The sequence below is a fragment of the Oncorhynchus keta genome, chromosome 27, assembly GCF_023373465.1.
Source record: "Oncorhynchus keta strain PuntledgeMale-10-30-2019 chromosome 27, Oket_V2, whole genome shotgun sequence".
In the NCBI taxonomy this organism is placed as follows: domain Eukaryota; kingdom Metazoa; phylum Chordata; class Actinopteri; order Salmoniformes; family Salmonidae; genus Oncorhynchus; species Oncorhynchus keta.
Genome location: NC_068447.1, coordinates 5,156,577 through 5,180,414, shown reverse-complemented (window position 1 = coordinate 5,180,414; position 23,838 = coordinate 5,156,577). Strand labels below are relative to the sequence as shown.

At 46.7% G+C, this 23,838-nt stretch overlaps 1 protein-coding gene and 1 long non-coding RNA gene across 8 annotated transcripts in view; one reads left to right on the top strand and one right to left on the bottom strand.

Moving 5' to 3' along the window:
- Nucleotides 1-23,838, bottom strand: part of cables2b (Cdk5 and Abl enzyme substrate 2b) — a 282,031-nt gene that overhangs the window by 155,421 nt on the left and 102,772 nt on the right. For 4 of the 7 annotated variants that reach the window (XM_052481306.1, XM_052481307.1, XM_052481305.1 and 1 more), the window contains one exon: nucleotides 10,991-11,068. The exons of the other annotated variants lie outside the window; for them this stretch is intronic. In XM_052481306.1, the coding sequence (XP_052337266.1) occupies nucleotides 10,991-11,068 (78 nt within the window). The remainder of the gene's footprint in view (nucleotides 1-10,990; nucleotides 11,069-23,838) is intronic. 7 annotated transcript variants of the gene reach the window in all.
- Nucleotides 7,899-8,873, top strand: LOC127912372 (uncharacterized). Its single transcript, XR_008082088.1, has 3 exons — nucleotides 7,899-8,050; nucleotides 8,117-8,351; nucleotides 8,768-8,873. It is a non-coding gene; the product is annotated as an uncharacterized LOC127912372 (long non-coding RNA).

The following is a 23,838-nucleotide window of genomic DNA, read 5'->3' as shown; positions in this document are numbered from 1 at the left end:
TGTCATCTCTCCTCTCCCAAACACAATAGCCTCTCTCCTCTCCATGTCCTCTCTCCTCTCTCCTAAACACCATGTCCTCTCTCCTCTCCTAAACACAATGTCCTCTCTCCTCTCCTAAACACCATGTCCTCTCTCCTCTCCTAAACACCATGTCCTCTCTCCTCTCCTAAACACCATGTCCTCTCTCCTCTCTCCTCTCCTAAACACCATGTCCTCTCTCCTCTCTCCTAAACACCATGTCCTCTCTCCTCTCTCCTCTCCTAAACACCATGTCCTCTCTCCTTTCTCCTCTCCTAAACACCATGTCCTCTCTCCTCTCTCCTCTCCTAAACACCATGTCCTCTATCCTCTCCTAAACACCATGTCATCTCTCCTCTCCCAAACACAATAGCCTCTCTCCTCTCCATGTCCTCTCTCCTCTCTCCTAAACACCATGTCCTCTCTCCTCTCTCCTCTCTCCTAAACACCATGTCCTCTCTCCTCTCCTAAACACCATGTCCTCTCTCCTCTCCTAAACACCATGTCCTCTCTCCTCTCCTAAACACCATGTCCTCTCTCCTCTCTCCTAAACACCATGTCCTCTCTCCCTCTCTCCTCTCCTAAACACCATGTCCTCTCTCCTCTCCTAAACACCATGTCCTCTCTCCTCTCTTAAACACCATGTCCTCTCTCCTCTCTCCTCTCCTAAACACCATGTCCTCTCTCCTCTCTCCTCTCCTAAACACCATGTCCTCTCTCCTCTCCTAAACACCATGTCCTCTCTCCTCTCCTAAACACCATGTCCTCTCTCCTCTCTCCTCTCCTAAACACCATGTCCTCTCTCCTCTCCTAAACACCATGTCCTCTCTCCTCTCTCCTCTCCTAAACACCATGTCCTCTCTCCTCTCTCCTCTCCTAAACACCATGTCCTCTCTCCTCTCCTAAACACCATGTCCTCTCTCCTCTCTCCTCTCCTAAACACCATGTCCTCTATCCTCTCTCCTCTCCTAAACACCATGTCCTCTCTCCTCTCTCCTCTCCTAAACACCATGTCCTCTCTCCTCTCCTAAACACCATGTCATCTCTTTATACTACAAAGACAAAGCGAGAGAGAAAAATCAAGATGCATTCAATTCCCTGTAGTTTTGTGCTTGTGAGTGTGTGAGTGTGTGTGTGTGTGTGTGTGTGTGTGTGTGCTTGTCTGTGTGTTTGTGTGCTTGTCTGTGTGTGTGCCTGTGTGTGTGTGGGGGGGCTAACTCTAACTGATTCCTTCTCTCTGTGTTTTTCCTGTGTGAAATGTCTGCCCTTTGCCCCCTGGGGGTATCTGTGACACTGGGCCCTGTAGCACACTGGAATGGACTCTGGTCTCTGAGATCAGATTTGCCTGTTGTTATTTTTTCATAGCAAAGTCAGTGTATAAAGGACGCAGCAATTAAAGAGGACAGGGATGTGGAGAGGGTGAGAGGACGGAGGGTTAGAAAGGGTGAGGACTGAGAAGGTTGAGGACGAGGGTGCCTCACACAGATAGAAAGGGTGAGGACTGAGAAGGTTGAGGACGAGGGTGCCTCACACAGAGGGTTAGAAAGGGTGAGGGCTGAGAAGGTTGAGGACGAGGGTGCCTCACACAGAGGGTTATAAAGGGTGAGGACTGAGAAGGTTGAGTTACACCTATGAGCTCATGTTGCGCAATATTTCTATGTGCGAAATCAGAGTGATGGCCTCTACTAAAAAAGAAGAGGATCCCATCAGCTTTCTATAGGCTAGGCCTACTATATTTATTTCTCAACTTTCCTAACATTAAGCACATTGCTTCTCTTTACATCAGGAGTATAGCCTACCTGGCTGGCATTAAAATTAACCATGGAGAGATAAAGGTCCATTCTAACTAAATCCAAACAAATTTCACACATACATTATTTAGCATATGTAAATAACAAGATTAAATCAAGAATAGTCTGATGGGTGACAATATTAGCCTATCAGTTGAGAATGATATATTATCACTTGTGAATGATGCCCAGCATAAGAAACGATGCCTTTTTTTTGTGTGCAATAGTCGCACACCTCATGTAGCCTAGCTCATAGACCTATATTGTTTTCATAAAGTTTGTATCACAACTAAAGTGGCCAAATAACGTCTTAAAATGAATCCACATGAATCCACAAGGGGTGTAGTGTAGAGCAGTTTGGGGAAGATAATTTACAATGAAAGTGTTACATAATCCGCATTTGCGGTCACTTTTGATTTGTTTTCCCGCTAATGGGAACATTCGTGCTTATAGCCACGTGGGCATTGCTACGCTTACAATGTGAAGAAATAGCCTAATAGTTGACCAACATTTTAAGCTAAACCTCCTGATCTGTTGCGTCAGCCTCATTGCATAAAAACACGTGGGTTTTTTTTTAACGCTCGTGGTTGTATTCATTTGTCGCATTAATCGCATCCCACAACTGTCCCAGACTATGTTTGGAATATTTATTTTCTCACAAAGAATATAATAGGTTCTGTAGCTCAGTTGGTAGAGCATGGCGCTTGTAACGCCAGGGTAGTGGGTTCGATTCCCGGGACCACCCATACGTAGAATGTATGCACACATGACTGTAAGTCGCTTTGGATAAAAGCGTCTGCTAAATGGCATATGTTTAGGTTGACTTTTGTACTATGGGGGAAAAGTAGACACAGGCTTGTGCTTTGCCTGTTCGTTAGACCACCTCATCTTGTTGAGTAGTTCCAGCACCTTCGGAATTGGATGAGGACGCACGCAGTTGCGTCCCCGATGTGTCGATCTTCACTTGTAGCCTGTGAGGAAAAACCTGATCACGTGATGGAGAACCATGTGAGCGAGAGGTGCTTCAGAGTGCGCAGCACTCCTGTCCAAGGGCCCAACGCAACACTCCTGTCCAAGGGCCCAACGAAGCCCTCCTGTCCAAGGGCCCAACGCAGCCCTCCTGTCCAAGGGCCCAACGCAGCCCTCCTGTCCAAGGGCCCAACGCAGCCCTCCTGTCCAAGGGCCCAACGCAGCCCTCCTGTCCAAGGGCCAAACGCAGCCCTCCTGTCCAAGGGCCCAACGCAGCCCTCCTGTCCAAGGGCCCAACGCAGCCCTCCTGTCCAAGGGCCCAACGCAGCCCTCCTGTCCAAGGGCCCAACGCAGCCCTCCTGTCCAAGGGCCCAACGCAGCCCTCCTGTCCAAGGGCCCAACGCAACACTCCTGTCCAAGGGCCCAACGCAACACTCCTGTCCAAGGGCCCAACGCAACACTCCTGTCCAAGGGCCCAACGCAGCCCTCAGGGAAAAGGGCCCAACGCAGCCCTCCTGTCCAAGGGCCCAACGCAGCCCTCCTGTCCAAGGGCCCAACGCAACACTCCTGTCCAAGGGCCCAACGCAACACTCCTGTCCAAGGGCCCAACGCAACACTCCTGTCCAAGGGCCCAACGCAGCCCTCAGGGAAAAGGGCCCAACGCAGCCCTCAGGGAAAAGGGCCCAACGCAGCCCTCAGGGAAAAGGGCCCAACGCAGCCCTCAGGGAAAAGGGCCCAACAGGGAAAAGGGCCCAACGCAGCCCTCAGGGAAAAGGCACAACGGCCACTGGCTGCAAAAGGCATTCATATTTTTAGGGGGCATTACGGCCAGACAAAGAGGATGTATTTTAGGGGGCATTACGGCCACACAAAGGGATGTATTTTAGGGGGCATTACGGCCACACAAAGGGATGTATCTTAGGGGGCATTACGGCCACACAAAGGGGATGTATTTTAGGGGGCATTACGGCCACACAAAGAGGATGTATTTTAGGGGGCATTACGGCCACACAAAGAGGATGTATTTTAGGGGGCATTACGGCCACACAAAGAGGATGTATTTTAGGGGGCATTACGGCCACACAAAGAGGATGTATTTTAGGGGCATTACGGCCACACAAGAGGATGTATTTTAGAGGGCATTACGGCCACAAAAAGAGGATGTATTTTAGGGGCATTACGGCCAGACAAAGGGGATGTATTTTAGGGGCATTACGGCCAGACAAAGGGGATGTATTTTAGGGGCATTACGGCCACACAAAGAGGATGTATTTTAGGGGCATTATGGCCACACAAAGAGGATGTATTTTAGGGGCATTACGGCCACACAAAGAGGATGTATTTTAGGGGGCATTACGGCCACACAAAGAGGATGTATTTTAGAGGGCATTACGGCCACACAAAGAGGATGTATTTTAGGGGGCATTACGGCCACACAAAGAGGATGTATTTTAGGGGGCATTACGGCCACACAAAGAGGATGTATTTTAGGGGGCATTACGGCCACACAAAGAGGATGTATTTTAGAGGGCATTACGGCCACACAAAGAGGATGTATTTTAGGGGCATTACGGCCACACAAAGAGGATGTATTTTAGGGGCATTACGGCCACAAAAAGAGGATGTATTTTAGGGGCATTACGGCCACACAAAGAGGATGTATTTTAGGGGCATTACGGCCACACAAAGAGGATGTATTTTAGGGGCATTACGGCCACACAAAGAGGATGTATTTTAGGGGCATTACGGCCACACAAAGGGGATGTATTTTAGGGGCATTACGGCCACACAAAGAGGATGTATTTTAGGGGCATTACGGCCACACAAAGGGGATGTATTTTAGGGGCATTACGGCCACACAAAGGGGTTGCCACCGTTAAATTCTAGCCTTTATCAAGTGCTTGTCAAATTGTGAATGAGAGACTGATGAAGTGTGTACAGCCTGCGCAAAAAACTAAGCAGAGCTCGTGCCTTTCAAGCAAACTTTTTCAAATCATCATTAGTCGCATCATGAAGCCTCAAAATATAGAGCCCAATGTTTGTATCACAACTAATGTTCCATTAATAACTCTAAATTTGTCACGTTCTGACCTTAGTTCCTTTGTTTTTGTCTTTGTTTTAGTATGGTCAGGGCGTAAGTTGGGTGGGCAGTCTATGTTCTTATTTCTATGATTTGGGATTTCTGTGTTTGGCCTCGTATGGTTCTCAATCAGAGGCAGCTGTCAATCGTTGTCCTTGATCGAGAACCATACTTAGGCAGCCTGTTTTCCCACTGTTTGTTGTGGGTGATTATACTTTCTGTTTATACTTTCTGCACCAGATGTTTCCCAATGTTAGTCGTGGGTACTTTCTGTTTAGTGTTGCACCTGACGTAGCTGTTTCCCACTGTTAGTTGTGGGTACTTTCTGTTTAGTGTTGCACCTGACGTAGCTGTTTCCCACTGGTAGTTGTGGGTACTTGCTGTTTAGTGTTGCACCTGACGTAGCTGTTTCCCACTGGTAGTTGTGGGTACTTTCTGTTTAGTGTTGCACTTGACGTAGCTGTTTCCCACTGGTAGTTGTGGGTACTTTCTGTTTAGTGTTGCACCTGACGTAGCTGTTTCCCACTGGTAGTTGTGGGTACTTTCTGTTTAGTGTTGCACCTGACGTAGCTGTTTCCCACTGGTAGTTGTGGGTACTTTCTGTTTAGTGTTGCACCTGACGTAGCTGTTTCCCACTGGTAGTTGTGGGTACTTTCTGTTTAGTGTTGCACCTGACGTAGCTGTTTCCCACTGTTAGTTGTGGGTACTTTCTGTTTAGTGTTGCACCTGACGTAGCTGTTTCCCACTGGTAGTTGTGGGTACTTTCTGTTTAGTGTTGCACCTGACGTAGCTGTTTCCCACTGGTAGTTGTGGGTACTTTCTGTTTAGTGTTGCACCTGACGTAGCTGTTTCCCACTGGTAGTTGTGGGTACTTTCTGTTTAGTGTTGCACCTGACGTAGCTGTTTCCCACTGGTAGTTGTGGGTACTTTCTGTTTAGTGTTGCACCTGACGTAGCTGTTTCCCACTGGTAGTTGTGGGTACTTTCTGTTTAGTGTTGCACCTGACGTAGCTGTTTCCCACTGTTAGTTGTGGGTACTTTCTGTTTAGTGTTGCACCTGACGTAGCTGTTTCCCACTGTTAGTTGTGGGTACTTTCTGTTTAGTGTTGCACCTGACGTAGCTGTTTCCCACTGTTAGTTGTGGGTACTTTCTGTTTAGTGTTGCACCTGACGTAGCTGTTTCCCACTGTTAGTTGTGGGTACTTTCTGTTTAGTGTTGCACCTGACGTAGCTGTTTCCCACTGTTAGTTGTGGGTACTTTCTGTTTAGTGTTGCACCTGACGTAGCTGTTTCCCACTGGTAGTTGTGGGTACTTTCTGTTTAGTGTTGCACCTGACGTAGCTGTTTCCCACTGGTAGTTGTGGGTACTTTCTGTTTAGTGTTGCACCTGACGTAGCTGTTTCCCACTGGTAGTTGTGGGTACTTTCTGTTTAGTGTTGCACCTGACATAGCTGTTTCCCACTGTTAGTTGTGGGTACTTTCTGTTTAGTGTTGCACCTGACGTAGCTGTTTCCCACTGGTAGTTGTGGGTACTTTCTGTTTAGTGTTGCACCTGACGTAGCTGTTTCCCACTGTTAGTTGTGGGTACTTTCTGTTTAGTGTTGCACCTGACGTAGCTGTTTCCCACTGGTAGTTGTGGGTACTTTCTGTTTAGTGTTGCACCTGACGTAGCTGTTTCCCACTGGTAGTTGTGGGTACTTTCTGTTTAGTGTTGCACCTGACGTAGCTGTTTCCCAATGGTAGTTGTGGGTACTTTCTGTTTAGTGTTGCACCTGACGTAGCTGTTTCCCACTGTTAGTTGTGGGTACTTTCTGTTTAGTGTTGCACCTGACGTAGCTGTTTCCCACTGGTAGTTGTGGGTACTTTCTGTTTAGTGTTGCACCTGACGTAGCTGTTTCCCACTGGTAGTTGTGGGTACTTTCTGTTTAGTGTTGCACCTGACGTAGCTGTTTCCCACTGGTAGTTGTGGGTACTTTCTGTTTAGTGTTGCACCTGACGTAGCTGTTTCCCACTGGTAGTTGTGGGTACTTTCTGTTTAGTGTTGCACCTGACGTAGCTGTTTCCCACTGTTAGTTGTGGGTACTTTCTGTTTAGTGTTGCACCTGACGTAGCTGTTTCCCACTGGTAGTTGTGGGTACTTTCTGTTTAGTGTTGCACCTGACGTAGCTGTTTCCCACTGGTAGTTGTGGGTACTTTCTGTTTAGTGTTGCACCTGACGTAGCTGTTTCCCACTGGTAGTTGTGGGTACTTTCTGTTTAGTGTTGCACCTGACGTAGCTGTTTCCCACTGGTAGTTGTGGGTACTTTCTGTTTAGTGTTGCACCTGACGTAGCTGTTTCCCACTGGTAGTTGTGGGTACTTTCTGTTTAGTGTGTGCTTTTGTTTGTTTGTTTGTTAGATGTTGTTCAGTTTGAAATAAATAACATCAACACGCACCACGCTACGCTTTGGTCCTCACCTTCTACCACCGACGACCGTTACGAATGAAGCATATAGGAGGACCTATTTCTTTGTTTAACCTCTTCAACAACAGAAATAGCCGCATGTGCAACACTCCCTCAAATCGCTTGGAGGAAAAAAATGTATATTTTATTCAAGCTTTGTTCAATTGTATTCGTCATACTATAAAATAATGCCACGGAATTCTAAGCAAATCTTGTCTGCTAAATGAACTAGCCGTAGCCCACAGCCACATGACATTAACCAGATCAGGACCTAACATAAGGACAACTCAGAGTGTGCTATTCTGTTCTTCTGAAATAGACTACATTTTCTTCATATCATGTTTCCTAGACCTGTCTAAAATAAATAATGGATTTATTGTGAAGGTGTAGGCTATATTACAAGGATTTATTGTGATGGTGTAGGCTGTATTACATGGATTTATTGTGATGGTGTAGGCTATATTACATGGATTTATTGTGAAGGTGTAGACTATATTACATGGATTTATTGTGATGGTGTAGGTAGACTATATTACATGGATTTATTGTGAAGGTGTAGACTATATTACATGGATTTATTGTGAAGGTGTAGGCTGTATTACATGGATTTATTGTGAAGGTGTAGACTATATTACATGGATTTATTGTGAAGGTGTAGACTATATTACAAGGATGTATTGTGAAGGTGTAGGCTATATTACATGGATTTATTGTGAAGGTGTAGGCTATATTACATGGATTTATTGTGAAGGTGTAGACTATATTACATGGATTTATTGTGAAGGTGTAGGCTGTATTACATGGATTTATTGAGAAGGTGTAGACTATATTACATGGATTTATTGTGATGGTGTAGGTAGACTATATTACATGGATTTATTGTGAAGGTGTAGGCTATATTACATGGATTTATTGTGAAGGTGTAGGCTATATTACATGGATTTATTGTGAAGGTGTAGGCTATATTACATGGATTTATTGTGAAGGTGTAGGCTATATTACATGGATTTATTGTGAAGGTGTAGGCTATATTACATGGATTTATTGTGAAGGTGTAGACTATATTACATGGATTTATTGTGATGGTGTAGGTAGACTATATTACATGGATTTATTGTGAAGGTGTAGGCTATATTACATGGATTTATTGTGATGGTGTAGGTAGACTATATTACATGGATTTATTGTGATGGTGTAGGTAGACTATATTACATGGATTTATTGTGATGGTGTAGGCTATATTACATGGAATTATTGTGAAGGTGTAGGCTATATTACATGGATTTATTGTGAAGGTGTAGGCTATATTACATGGATTTATTGTGATGGTGTAGGTAGACTATATTACATGGATTTATTGTGATGGTGTAGGTAGACTATATTACATGGATTTATTGTGATGGTGTAGACTATATTACATGGATTTATTGTGATGGTGTAGGCTATATTACATGGATTTATTGTGAAGGTGTAGGCTATATTACATGGATTTATTGTGATGGTGTAGGCTATATTACATGGATTTATTGTGAAGGTGTAGGCTATATTACATGGATTTATTGTGATGGTGTAGGTAGACTATATTACATGGATTTATTGGGAAGGTGTAGACTATATTACATGGATTTATTGTGATGGTGTAGCTAGACTATATTACATGGATTTATTGTGATGGTGTAGGTAGACTATATTACATGGATTTATTGTGATGGTGTAGGTAGACTATATTACATGGATTTATTGTGATGGTGTAGGTAGACTATATTACATGGATTTATTGTGATGGTGTAGACTATATTACATGGATTTATTGTGATGGTGTAGGTAGACTATATTACATGGATTTATTGTGATGGTGTAGGTAGACTATATTACAAGGATTTATTGGACTTTTTTACAATGTAGACGTTCCAAAGGTCTGCATCAGTGGCTTGTGGGCTGTGTGTGGACGCCAGGAGATGCTAAACGTGTTTATGTTAATTAACGGTCAATTACCGTGAGACCGACAGTTATCTGCTTGACAGGAGGACCGAGAGAGAGAAGAAGAAGAAGGACCTCTAGCTCTTCTGTGACACACAGAACGCGGGACTGCAGGGTAGATGACAAAACAGTTTCTGGATGCATTCATGACTCACACAGTCACACAGGAAGCATTACAGCTGCTCATTTTTAGCCTCTGCAGCAGCACCATAGATAGAAATTGGTTGAGCCATTACATAATTCAACAGGAGCAACATCCCAGAAATGCTCCAAATGCACAAAAGGATATAAAACATTTCTCTAAAATGTGCAAAAAAATGTGTTTACATCCTTGTTAGTGAGCATTTCTCCTTTGCCAAGATAATTCATCCACCTGCCCTGTGGCATATCAACAACCTGATGAAAACAGCATGACGTTACATTTACAGGCCTCTCTCATCTTTTTAAGCTGGAGAACTTGCACAATTGGTGGCCGACTAAATACTTTTTTGCCCCCACTGTATATATATATGGGATGTATAGACATTATTGACAGTATGTGGATAGAATATGCAGTATGTCTGTAGAATATAGAATACATGGACTCTAGAGAGCCCTGTGGTTGCAGACGGTGCAGTTGCAACCACAGTTGCCGTATCAGGCGGTGATACCGGTTGCCGTACCGGCTTGGGATGCTGTCTGGGCCGGCAGCCTTGCGAGGGTTAACACGTTTAAATGTCTTACTCACGTCGGCCGCGGAGAACGAGAGCTCACATCCCTCGGGAAAGACATGGTGCATATAACCATAGAAGCAGTGACTTATGCCTCAATGGGGTTAAACCCGCTTCCCAGTGGGCTGGCCCAGGCTCCCCAGTGGGCGGGCCCAGGCTCCCAGTGGGCGGGCCCAGGCTCCCCAGTGGGTGGGCCCAGGCTCCCAAGTGGGTGGGCCCAGGCTCCCAAGTGGGTGGGCCCAGGCTCCCCAGTGGGTGGGCCCAGGCTCCCAAGTGGGTGGGCCCAGGCTCCCAAGTGGGTGGGCCCAGGCTCCCCAGTGGGTGGGCCCAGGCTCCCCAGTGGGTGGGCCCAGGCTCCCCAGTGGGTGGGCCCAGGCTCCCCAGTGGGTGGGCCCAGGCTCCCCAGTGGGTGGGCCCAGGCTCCCAAGTGGGTGGGCCCAGGCTCCCCAGTGGGTGGGCCCAGGCTCCCCAGTGGGTGGGCCCAGGCTCCCCAGTGGGTGGGCCCAGGCTCCCCAGTGGATGGGCCCAGGCTCCCCAGTGGGTGTGCCTAGCCTTCCCAGTGGGTGGGCCCAGGCTTCCCAGTGGGTGGGCCCAGGCTCCCAAGTGGGTGGGCCCAGGCTCCCCAGTGGGTGGGCCCAGGCTCCCCAGTGGGTGGGCCCAGGCTTCCCAGTGGGTGGGCCCAGGCTCCCAGTGGGTGGGCCCAGGCTCCCCAGTGGGTGTGCCTAGCCTTCCCAGTGGGTGGGCCCAGGCTTCCCAGTGGGTGGGCCCAGGCTCCCAAGTGGGTGGGCCCAGGCTCCCAAGTGGGTGGGCCCAGGCTCCCCAGTGGGTGGGCCCATAAAACAGAGTGGGATCATTTGAGTGTGTTAGTGAACATTAGTGAACAGTTTGTGAGTACGACAACGTGTGAATATTCCCCAATTAAACGGTGCGAGGAAGCAACACATGACTAAACGTGACACGCTGAATCAGCAATAGTGTGAAGGGAAGAAGTTGTACTGTACCTGATGTGAACGTTGTCTCCATACGGCAACACTGAGAACACCGCAAACAGAGAACGCTTGGCACAGATCAACACGATCCTGGAGACACATCAGCCACGTCAGAGAGGGATGAAGGGAGACAGACAGACAGACAGACAGACAGACAGACAGACAGACAGACAGACAGACAGACAGACAGACAGACAGACAGACAGACAGACAGACAGATAGAGTAAGAGAGCAAAGAGATATTTCATCGAAGACATTTGCTTGCCCAATAACATTTACACGTGTAGCCCTATTTCATGTCAATATAGCACCACTGAAATTGACTTGGGGGAAAAAAAAAACTCCTATGACGGAAACAAGGATGTTGTGTGTCGTGTAAACATTGCCCTGAATATTAACCTAAAACACCTCTATAATGACCCGAGTGGGACAAGTATCAGCTGAATAATCAGCTAATGTTATACAGTCCCCTCTTCATGAAACAGTGTGTTTCACCACCATTTTACGAGGTTGACATACACACAGTACATTTACATTTACATTTAAGTCATTTAGCAGACGCTCTTATCCAGAGCGAATTACAAATTGGTGCATTCACCTTATGACATCAGTAGGTACCTCTGCCATTTCCCTAGTTGGACCAGTATCAGCGGGAGGACCAGATGTGGCTAACACCCAACGTTACACTGTCCTGCATCTGTCTACTAGCCTACAGCTAACATTATCAAGAGGATGTATGTGTAACCGATGTGAAATGGCTAGCTAGTTAGCGTTGGTGCGCGCTAATAGCGTTACTCTCTCGGAGGCATTGAAGTAGTTGTTACCTCGCAGAGCAAAGGGGAACAACTACTTCAAGGCGTCAGAGAGAGTGACGTCACCGATCGAAACGCTATTAGCGCGCACCAACGCTAACTAGCTAGCCATTTCACATCAGTTACATAAGCAAAAATGCTAATCTCAGTAGCATTTAAGGGGACACCAGTGGTGGAAAAAGTACTCAATTGTCATATATAATAATAATAATATAATAATAATAATATATAATAATATAATATATAATAATATATAATATAATATATGCCATTTAGCAGACGCTTTTATCCAAAGCGACTTACAGTCATGTGTGCATACATTCTACGTATGGGTGGTCCCGGGGATCGAACCCACTACCCTGGCGTTACAAGCGCCATGCTCTACCAACTGAGCTACAGAAGGACCACCATACTTGAGTAAAAGTTAAGATAATGTTGGCTTAATAGAAGTATGACTCAGTTCCCACCATCTTGCTTATCAATATCTTTAACGTTACAATGGAGCCCCCAGTTCCACTCTTCATACCCCTGACACCTCCTTTGTCCCACCTCCCACACACATGCGGTGACCTCACCCATTACAACCAGTATGTCCAGAGATACAACCTCTCTCATCATCACCCAGTGCCTGGGCTTCCCTCCGCTGTACCCGCACCCCACCATACCCCTGTCTGCGCATTATGCCCTGAATATATTCTACCATGCCCAGAAACCTGCTCCTCTTATTCTCTGTCCCCAACGCTCTAGGCGACCAGTTTTGATAGCCTTTAGCCGCACCCTCATACTACTCCTTCTCTGTTCCGCGGGTGATGTGGAGGTAAACCCAGGCCCTGCATGTCCCCAGGCACCCTCATTTGTTGACTTCTGTGATCGAAAAAGCCTTGGTTTCATGCATGTCAACATCAGAAGCCTCCTCCCTAAGTTTGTTTTACTCACTGCTTTAGCACACTCTGCTAACCCTGATGTCCTTGCCGTGTCTGAATCCTGGCTCAGGAAGGCCACCAAAAATTCAGAGATTTCCATTCCCAACTATAACATCTTCCGTCAAGATAGAACTGCCAAAGGGGAGGAGTTGCAGTCTACTGCAGAGATAGCCTGCAAAGTAATGTCATACTTTCCAGGTCCATACCCAAACAGTTCGAACTACTAATTTTGAAAATTACTCTCTCCAGAAATAAGTCTCACTGTTGCCGCCTGCTACCGACCCCCTCAGCTCCCGGCTGAGCCCTGGACACCATTTGTGAATTGATTGCCCCCATCTAGCTTCAGAGTTTGTTCTGTTAGGTGACCTAAACTGGGATATGCTTAACACCCCGGCAGTCCTACAATCTAAGCTAGATGCCCTCAATCTCACACAAATCATCAAGGAACCCAACAGGTACAACCCTAACTCTGTAAGCAAGGGCACCCTCATAGACGTCATCCTGACCAACTGGCCATCCAAATACACCTCCGCTGTCTTCAACCAGGATCTCAGCGATCACTGCCTCATTGCCTGTATCCGCTACGGAGCCGCAGTCAAACGACCACCCCTCATCACTGTCAAACGCTCCCTAAAACACTTCTGTGAGCAGGCCTTTCTAATCGACCTGGCCCGGGTATCCTGGAAGGACATTGACCTCATCCCGTCAGTTGAGGATGCCTGGTCATTCTTTAAAAGTAACTTCCTCACCATTTTAGATAAGCATGCTCCGTTCAAAAAATGCAGAACTAAGAACAGATACAGCCCTTGGTTCACTCCAGACCTGACTGCCCTCGACCAGCACAAAAACATCCTGTGGCGGACTGCAATAGCATCGAATAGCCCCGCGATATGCAACTGTTCAGGGAAGTCAGGAACCAATACACGCAGTCAGTCAGGAAAGCTAAGGCCAGCTTCTTCAGGCAGAAGTTTGCATCCTGTAGTTCCAACTCCAAAAAGTTCTGGGACACTGAAGTCCATGGAGAACAAGAGCACCTCCGATAAATTCATGATTATCGAAAACTCCAACAAGCATTTCTCAACGGCTGGCCATGCCTTCCGCCTGGCTACTCCAACCTCGGCCAACAGCTCCGCCCCCCCCGCAGCTCCTCGCCCAAGCCTCTCCAGGTTCTCCTTTACCCAAATCCAGATAGCAGATGTTCTGAAAGAGCTGCAAAACCTGGACCCGTATTTTATCAGCTGGGCTTGACAATCTGGACCCTCTATTTCTGAAACTATCCGCCGCCATTGTCGCAACCCCTATTACCAACCTGTTCAACCTCTCTTTCATATCGTCTGAGATCCCCAAGGATTGGAAAGCTGCCGCAGTCATCCCCCTCTTCAAAGGTGGAGACACCCTGGACCCAAACTGTTACAGACCTATATCCATCCTGCCCTGCCTATCTAAGGTCTTCGAAAGCCAAGTCAACAAACAGGTCACTGACCATCTCGAATCCCACCGTACCTTCTCCGCTGTGCAATCTGGTTTCCGAGCCGGTCACGGGTGCACCTCAGCCACACTCAAGGTACTAAACGATATCATAACCGCCATCGATAAAAGACAGTACTGTGCAGCCGTCTTCATCGACCTTGCCAAAGCTTTCGACTCTGTCAATCACCATATTCTTATCGGCAGACTCAGTAGCCTCGGTTTTTCGGATGACTGCCTTGCCTGGTTCACCAATTACTTTGCAGACAGAGTTCAGTGTGTCAAATCGGAGGGCATGCTGTCCGGGCCTCTGGCAGTCTCTATGGGGTGCCACAGGGTTCAATTCTCGGGCCGACTCTTTTCTCTGTATATATCAATGATGTTCCTCTTGCTGCGGGCGATTCCCTGATCCACCTCTACGCAGACGACACCATTCTATATACTTTCGGCCCGTCATTGGACACTGTGCTATCTAACCTCCAAAAGAGCTTCAATGCCATACAACACTCCTTCCGTGGCCTCCAACTGCTCTTAAACGCTAGTAAAACCAAATGCATGCTTTTCAACCGATCGCTGCCTGCACCCGCATGCCCGACTAGCATCACCACCCTGGATGGTTCCGACCTTGAATATGTGGACATCTATAAGTACCTAGGTGTCTGGCTAGACTGCAAACTCTCCTTCCAGACTCATATCAAACATCTCCAATCGAAAATCAAATCAAGAGTCGGCTTTCTATTCCGCAACAAAGCCTCCTTCACTCACGCCGCCAAGCTTACCCTAGTAAAACTGACTATGTCATCTACAAAATTGCTTCCAACACTCTACTCAGCAAACTGGATGCAGTTTATCACAGTGCCATCCGTTTTGTCACTAAAGCACTTTATACCACCCACCACTGCGACTTGTATGCTCTAGTCGGCTGTTGTATTCGGCGCATGTGACAAATAACATTTCATTAGATTTTGTCCCAAATGGCACCATATTCCCATATAGCTCAGGTCAAAAGCAGTACGCTATATAGGATCATGATGCTATTTGGAACGCAACCACTGTCTTTCACCAACATTCAACAGCCAACATTCAACAGCAAACAGCCAAAAGCCAACAGCCAACATTCAACAGCCAAAAGCCAACAGCCAACATTCAACAGCCAACAGCCAACATTCAACAGCCAACAGCCAACATTCAACAGCCAACAGCTAACATTCAACAGCCAACAGCTAACATTCAACAGCCAACAGCTAACATTCAACAGCCAACAGCTAACATTCAACAGCCAACAGCCAAACAGCCAACATTCAACAGCCAACATTCAACAGCCAACAGCCAACAGCCAACAACCAACATTCAACAGCCAACAGCCAACATTCAAAATTCAACAGCCAACATTCAACAGCCAACAGCCAACATTCAAAATTCAACAGCCAACATTCAACAGCCAACATTCAACAGCCAACAGCCAAACAGCCAACATTCAACAGCCAACAGCCAACATTCAACAGCCAACAGCCAACATTCAACAGCCAACAGCCAACATTCAACAGCAAAACAGCCAACAGCCAACATTCAACAGCCAACATTCAACAGCAAAACAGCCAACAGCCAACATTCAACAGCCAACATTCAACAGCAAAACAGCCAACAGCCAACATTCAACAGCAAAACAGCCAACAGCCAACATTCAACAGCCAACAGCCAACAGCCAACATTCAACAGCCAACAGCCAACATTCAACAGCCAACATTCAACAGCCAACATTCAACAGCCAACATTCAACAGCAAAACAGCCAACAGCCAACATTCAACAGCCAACATTCAACAGCCAACATTCAACAGCCAACATTCAACATTCAACATTCAACAGCCAACATTCAACATTCAACAGCCAACAGCCAACAGCCAACAGCCAACAGCCAACAGCCAACATTCAACAGCCAACATTCAACAGCCAACATTCAACAGCCAACAGCCAACAGCCAACAGCCAACAGCCAACAGCCAACAGCCAACAGCCAACAGCCAACAGCCAACATTAAACATTAAACATTAAACATTAAACATTAAACATTAAACATTCAACATTCAACAGCCAACAGCCAACAGCCAACAGCCAACAGCCAACAGCCAACAGCCAACAGCCAACAGCCAACATTCAACAGCCAACATTCAACAGCAAAACAGCCAACAGCCAACATTCAACAGCCAACAGCCAACAGCCAACAGCCAACATTAAACATTCAACAGCCAACATCCAACATTCAACAGCCAACATTCAACAGCAAAACAGCCAACAGCCAACATTCAACAGCCAACATTCAACAGCAAAACAGCCAACAGCCAACATTCAACATTCAACATTCAACAGCCAACATTCAACAGCCAACATTCAACAGCCAACATTCAACAGCCAACATTCAACAGCCAACATTCAACAGCCAAACAGCCAACAGCCAACATTCAACATTCAACATTCAACATTCAACAGCCAACATTCAACAGCCAACATTCAACAGCCAACAGCCAACATTCAACAGCCAACATTCAACATTCAACAGCCAACAGCCAACATTCAACATCCAACATTCAACAGCCAACATTCAACAGCCAACATTCAACATTCAACAGCCAACATTCAACATTCAACAGCCAACATTCAACAGCCAACATTCAACAGCCAACATTCAACAGCCAACATTCAACAGCCAACATTCAACAGCCAACATTCAACAGCCAACAGCCAACATTCAACAGCCAACATTCAACAGCCAACATTCAACATTCAACAGCCAACATTCAACAGCCAACATTCAACAGCCAACATTCAACAGCCAACATTCAACAGCACAACAGCCAACAGCCAACATTCAACATTCAACAGCCAACATTCAACAGCCAACATTCAACAGCCAACATTCAACAGCCAACAGCCAACATTCAACAGCCAACATTCAACAGCCAACATTCAACAGCCAACAACCAACAGCCAACAACCAACAGCCAACAGCCAACATTCAACAGCCAAGATTCAACAGCCAAGATTCAACAGCCAACATTCAACAGCCAACATTCAACAGCCAACATTCAACAGACAACAGCCAACAGCCAACATTCAACAGCCAACATTCAACAGCCAACAGCCAACATTCAACAGCCAACATTCAACAGCCAACATTCAACAGCCAACATTCAACAGCCAACAACCAACAGCCAACAACCAACAGCCAACAGCCAACATTCAACAGCCAAGATTCAACAGCCAACATTCAACAGCCAACATTCAACAGCCAACATTCAACAGCCAACATTCAACAGACAACATTCAACAGACAACAGCCAACAGCCAACATTCAACAGCCAACATTCAACAGCCAACAGCCAACATTCAACAGCCAACAGCCAACAGCCAACATTCAACAGCCAACAGCCAACATTCAACATTCAACAGACAACAGCCAACATTCAACAGCCAACATTCAACAGCCAACATTCAACATCAAACATTCAACAGCCAACATTCAACAACCAACAGCCAACAGCCAACATTCAACAGCCAACAGCCAACAGCCAACATTCAACATTCAACATTCAACAGTCAACAGCCAACAGCCAACAGCCAACATTCAACAGCCAACATTCAACAGCCAACATTCAACAGCCAACATTCAACAGCCAACATTCAACAGCCAACAGCCAACATTCAACAGCCAACAGCCAACAGCCAACATTCAACAGCCAACATTCAACAGCCAACATTCAACAGCCAACATTCAACAGCCAACAGCCAACAGCCAACATTCAACAGCCAACATTCAACAGCCAACATTCAACAGCCAACATTCAACAGCCAACATTCAACATTCAACAGCCAACATTCAACAGCCAACATTCAACAGCCAACATTCAACAGCCAACATTCAACAGCCAACATTCAACAGCCAACAGCCAACAGCCAACATTCAACAGCCAACATTCAACAGCCAACAGCCAACATTCAACAGCCAACATTCAACAGCCAACATTCAACAGCCAACATTCAACAGCCAACATTCAACAGCCAACAGCCAACATTCAACAGCCAACATTCAACAGCCAACATTCAACAGCCAACATTCAACAGCCAACAGCCAACATTCAACAGCCAACATTCAACAGCCAACAGCCAACATTCAACAGCCAACATTCAACAGCCAACAGCCAACATTCAACAGCCAACAGCCAACATTCAACAGCCAACAGCCAACATTCAACAGCCAACATTCAACAGCCAACATTCAACATTCAACATTCAACAGCCAACATTCAACAGCCAACAGCCAACAGCCAACAGCCAACAGCCAACAGCTAACAGCCAACAGCCAACATTCAACAGCCAACAGCCAACATTCAACAACCAACATTCAACAGCCAACATTCAACAGCCAACATTCAACAGCCAACATTCAACAGCCAACATTCAACATTCAACAGCCAACAGCCAACATTCAACAGCCAACAGCCAACATTCAACAGCCAACATTCAACAGCCAACATTCAACAGCCAACAGCCAACATTCAACAGCCAACATTCAACAGCCAACATTCAACAGCCAACAACCAACAGCCAACAACCAACATTCAACAGCCAACATTCAACAGCCAACAGCCAACATTCAACATCCAACAGCCAACAGCCAACAGCCAACATTCAACAGCCAACAGCCAACATTCAACAACCAACATTCAACAGCCAACATTCAACATTCAACAGCCAACAGCCAACATTCAACAGCCAACAGCCAACATTCAACAGCCAACATTCAACAGCCAACATTCAACAGCCAACATTCAACAGCCAACAGCCAACATTCAACAGCCAACATTCAACAGCCAACATTCAACAGCCAACATTCAACAGCCAACAACCAACATTCAACAGCCAACATTCAACAGCCAACATTCAACAGCCAACAACCAACATTCAACAACCAACATTCAACAGCCAACATTCAACATTCAACAGCCAACATTCAACAGCCAACATTCAACATTCAACAGCCAACAGCCAACATTCAACAGCCAACATTCAACAGCCAACATTCAACAGCCAACATTCAACAGCCAACAGCCAACATTCAACAGCAAACATTCAACAGCAAACATTCAACAGCAAACATTCAACAGCCAACATTCAACAGCAAACATTCAACAGCAAACATTCAACAGCAAACATTCAACAGCAAACATTCAACAGCCAACATTCAACATTCAACATTCAACAGCCAACATTCAACAGCCAACATTCAACAGCCAACATTCAACAGCCAACAGCCAACATTCAACAGCAAACATTCAACAGCAAACATTCAACAGCAAACAGCCAACAGCCAACATTCAACAGCAAACATTCAACAGCAAACATTCAACAGCAAACATTCAACAGCAAACATTCAACAGCCAACAGCCAACATTCAACAGCCAACATTCAACAGCCAACATTCAACAGCCAACATTCAACAGCCAACATTCAACAGCCAACATTCAACAGCCAACATTCAACAGCCAACAACCAACATTCAACAACCAACATTCAACAGCCAACATTCAACAGCCAACATTCAACAGCCAACATCCAACAGCCAACATTCAACAGCCAACATTCAACAGCCAACATTCAACAGCCAACAACCAACATTCAACAGCCAACATTCAACAGCCAACAACCAACATTCAACAGCCAACAGCCAACATTCAACAGCCAACATTCAGCCAACATTCAACAGCCAACATTCAACAGCCAACAACCAACAGCCAACAACCAACATTCAACAGCCAACATTCAACAGCCAACAGCCAACATTCAACAGCCAACATTCAACAGCCAACATTCAACAGCAAACATTCAACAGCAAACATTCAACAGCCAACATTCAACAGCCAACAGCCAACAGCCAACATTCAACAGCCAACATTCAACAGCAAACATTCAACAGCCAACATTCAACAGCCAACAGCCAACATTCAACATTCAACAGCCAACATTCAACAGCCAACATTCAACAGCCAACAGCCAACAGCCAACAGCCAACAGCCAACATTCAACAGCCAACAGCCAACAGCCAACATTCAACAGCCAACAGCCAACAGCCAACATTCAAGATTCAACAGCCAACAGCCAACATTCAACAGCCAACGTTACACAGCCAACATTCAACAGCCAACAGCCAACAGCCAACATTCAACAGCCAACATTCAACAGCCAACGTTACACAGTGCTACTCTATAAGGCTTTCTGTTACACCTATCTTTTAATGAGGGGAAGTTAAGGACACTAACTATCATTTAAAGTGAGAACGTGTTCACAACAGCAACAACGACTTCTCTCACAGCGGGGAGAAAAAAAGGAAAGTTGTGCTTTAGACATTATTCTCAGAACCATAGCTGCCATAGGATATACACAGACATGACTTTACTAGGACCGTGTCACAAATGGAGAGGAATCCCCTGCACGGTGCACTAAATTTGACCCCTCTGGACTTGCCTCTATCTACGCCCAATGGTAACCTATTCCCTAAGTGCCCTTTTTTAAAATCCATTATTTTACCAGGTAAGTTGACTGAGAACACGTTCTCATTCACAGCAACGACCTGGGGAATAGTTACAGGGGAGAGGAGGAGGGGGATGAATGAGCCAATTGTAAACTGGGGATTATTAGGTGACCATGATGGTTTGAGGGCCAGATTGGGAATTTAGCCAGGACACCGGGGTTAACACCCCTACTCTTACCATAAGTGCCATGGGATCTTTAATGACCCCAGAGAGCCAGGACACCGGGGTTAACACCCCTACTCTTACGATAAGTGCCATGGGATCTTTAATGACCTCAGAGAGTCAGGACACCGGGGTTAACACCTCTACTCTTACAATAAGTGCCATGGGATCTTTAATGACCTCAGAGAGTCAGGACACTCGTTTAATGTCCCACCCGAAAGACGGCACCCTACACAGGGCAGTGTCCCCAATCACTGCCCTGGGATTTGAAATATGTTTTAGACCAGAGGAAAGAGTGCCTCCTACTGGCCCTCCAACACCTCCCATCCAGGAACTGACCAGGACCATCCTGGCTTAGCTTCAGAAGCAAGCCAGTGGTATGCAGGGTGGTATGCAGGGTGGTATGCAGGGTGGTATGCAGGGTGGTATACAGAGTGGTATGCAGGGTGGTATGCAGGGTGGTATGCAGGGTGGTATGCTGGGTGGTATGCAGGGTGGTATGCTGCTGACCAGGACAAACCCGGGTTCGCTTCAGAAGCAAGCCAGTGGTATGCAGGGTGGTATGCAGGGTGGTATGCAGGGTGGTATGCAGGGTGGTATGCAGGGTGGTATGCAGGGTGGTATGCAGGGTGGTATGCAGGGTGGTAAGCAGAGTGGTATGCAGGGTGGAATGCAGGGTGGTATGCAGGGTGGTATGCAGGGTGGTATGCAGGGTGGTATGCAGGGTGGTATGCAGGGTGGAATGCAGGGTGGAATGCAGGGTGGAATGCAGGGTGGTAAAACAATGCATGGGTGGTATGCAGGGTGGTATGCAGGGTGGGATGCAGGGTGGTATACAAGGTGGTATGCAGGGTGGTATACAGGGTGGTATGCAGGGTGGTATGCAGGGTGGTATGCAGGGTGGTATACAGGAATTGGTATGCAGGGTGGTATGCAGGGTGGTATGCAGGGTGGTATACAGGGTGGTATGCAGGGTGGTATACAGGGTGGTATGCAGGGGGTGACAGAACATGGGGTGGTGGAGATACAGGGTGGTAAGCCAGGGTGGTATGCAGGGTGGTATGCAGGGTGGTATGCAGGGTGGTATGCAGGGTGGTATACAGGGTGGTATGCAGGAGTGGTATGCAGGGTGGTATGCAGGGTGGTATGCTGCTAGCATTTAGGGAACATGGTTCCATTTGGGATGCAAGCTGACTCACTATCTCAAGTGGAGAAACCAACTCTGACTCAGGTCCAGCATGCATGGGAAAGAGTCTAAGTGGAAAAAGCTAAAACCTAGAATAAACATGTTGACTCCTTCTCTGGAGAAGAGTCAGATCTGGATCCTCACGGCTCGTTTATTCACTCGGGCATCTTTTTGCAGCTCGAATAATAACATTGAGTCAAGGGCATTGCTTCAATGAAAAGTCACAGTACTAGTGAAGGTGGCGGAGCAGGCAGGTGGTCTTCTTATCTCTGACATGATTTGGGAAGGCACACATCTTTCTATATCATTTCCCACAGTTGACAGGTCATGTCAGAGCAAAAACCAATCCATGAGGTCGAAGGAATTGTCCGTGAAGAGCTCAGGAGGTGAGACAGGATTGTGTCCAGGCACAGATCTGGTGAAGGGTAGCCTAAAATATCTGCAGCATTGAAGGTCCCCAAGAACACAGTGGCGTCCACCATTTCTTAAATGGAAGAAGTTTGGAACCACCAAGACTCTTCCCAGATGTGGCAGCCTGGCCAAACTGAGTATTCGGGGAGAAGGGTCATGGTCAGGGGGTGACCAAGAACCCGATGGTCACTCAGAGCTCTAGAGTTCCTCTGTGGAGATCAGGAGGGAGACCATTCCAGGACAATCATCTCTGCAGTACTCCACCAATCAGGCCGTTATGGTAGAGTGTGGTCAGATGGTGGTCCTTCTGTGGCTCAGTTGGTAGAGCATGGCGCTTGTAACGCCAGGGTAGTGGGTTCGATTCGATGTGTTGATACAGGGGGACCACCCATACAGGAGGTGAGAATGTATGCACACATGACTGTAAGTCGCTTTTGATACAGGGAAAAGACATCGTCAGCTAAATGGCATATATTATACAGGGGAGACAGATATATTATTATATTATTATTATTAGATGGAAGCAACTCCTCAGTAAAAAGCACATGACAGCCTGCTTGGAGTTTGCCAGGGGAAAAGGCACCTAAAAACTCTCAGACCATGAGAAACAAGATTCTCTGGTCTGATGAAACCAAGATTGAACTCTGGCCTGAATGCCAAGCGTCACGACTGGATGAAACCTGGCCAGCGGTGGAGACCATCCCTGTGGACGGTGAAGCATGGTGGTGGCAGCATCATGCTGTGAGGGGATGTTTTTCAGGGGACAGATGGACATCTGGGACTGGGAGACTAGTCAGGATCGATGGGAAAGATGACATCTGTGGACTAGGTGAAGGAGGGGGAGCAGAGGTGAGGACAATGTGTACAGGGGAGACAGATGGACATCTTGACTGTGAAACCTGGTCCAGAGAGCTCAGGACCTCAGACTGAAGGGGGGCCAAGGTTCACCTTCCAACAGAGACGACAATCCTAAGCAGGTCACAGCCCAGATAAGATGGCACTGTTGGATTTGACATTTTGAACATTGAGATGGACATCTTAAAGATATGATAGATTAGACAGATGGACATAGTATATTTAAGGAGTGAGATCTGTAGAAAGACAGAGTGGCTGTGAAGGAATGTGCAGGATGTGTTGATACAGGGAGACAGATGGACATCTGTGGACTAGGTGAAGGAGGGGCTGAGGTCAGGAGGGGACAGCGATGTGTTGATGGACATCTGTGGACTAGGTGAAGGAGGGGCTGAGGTCAGGAGGTGAGGACAGCGATGTGTTGATACAGGGGAGACAGATGGACATCTGTGGACTAGGT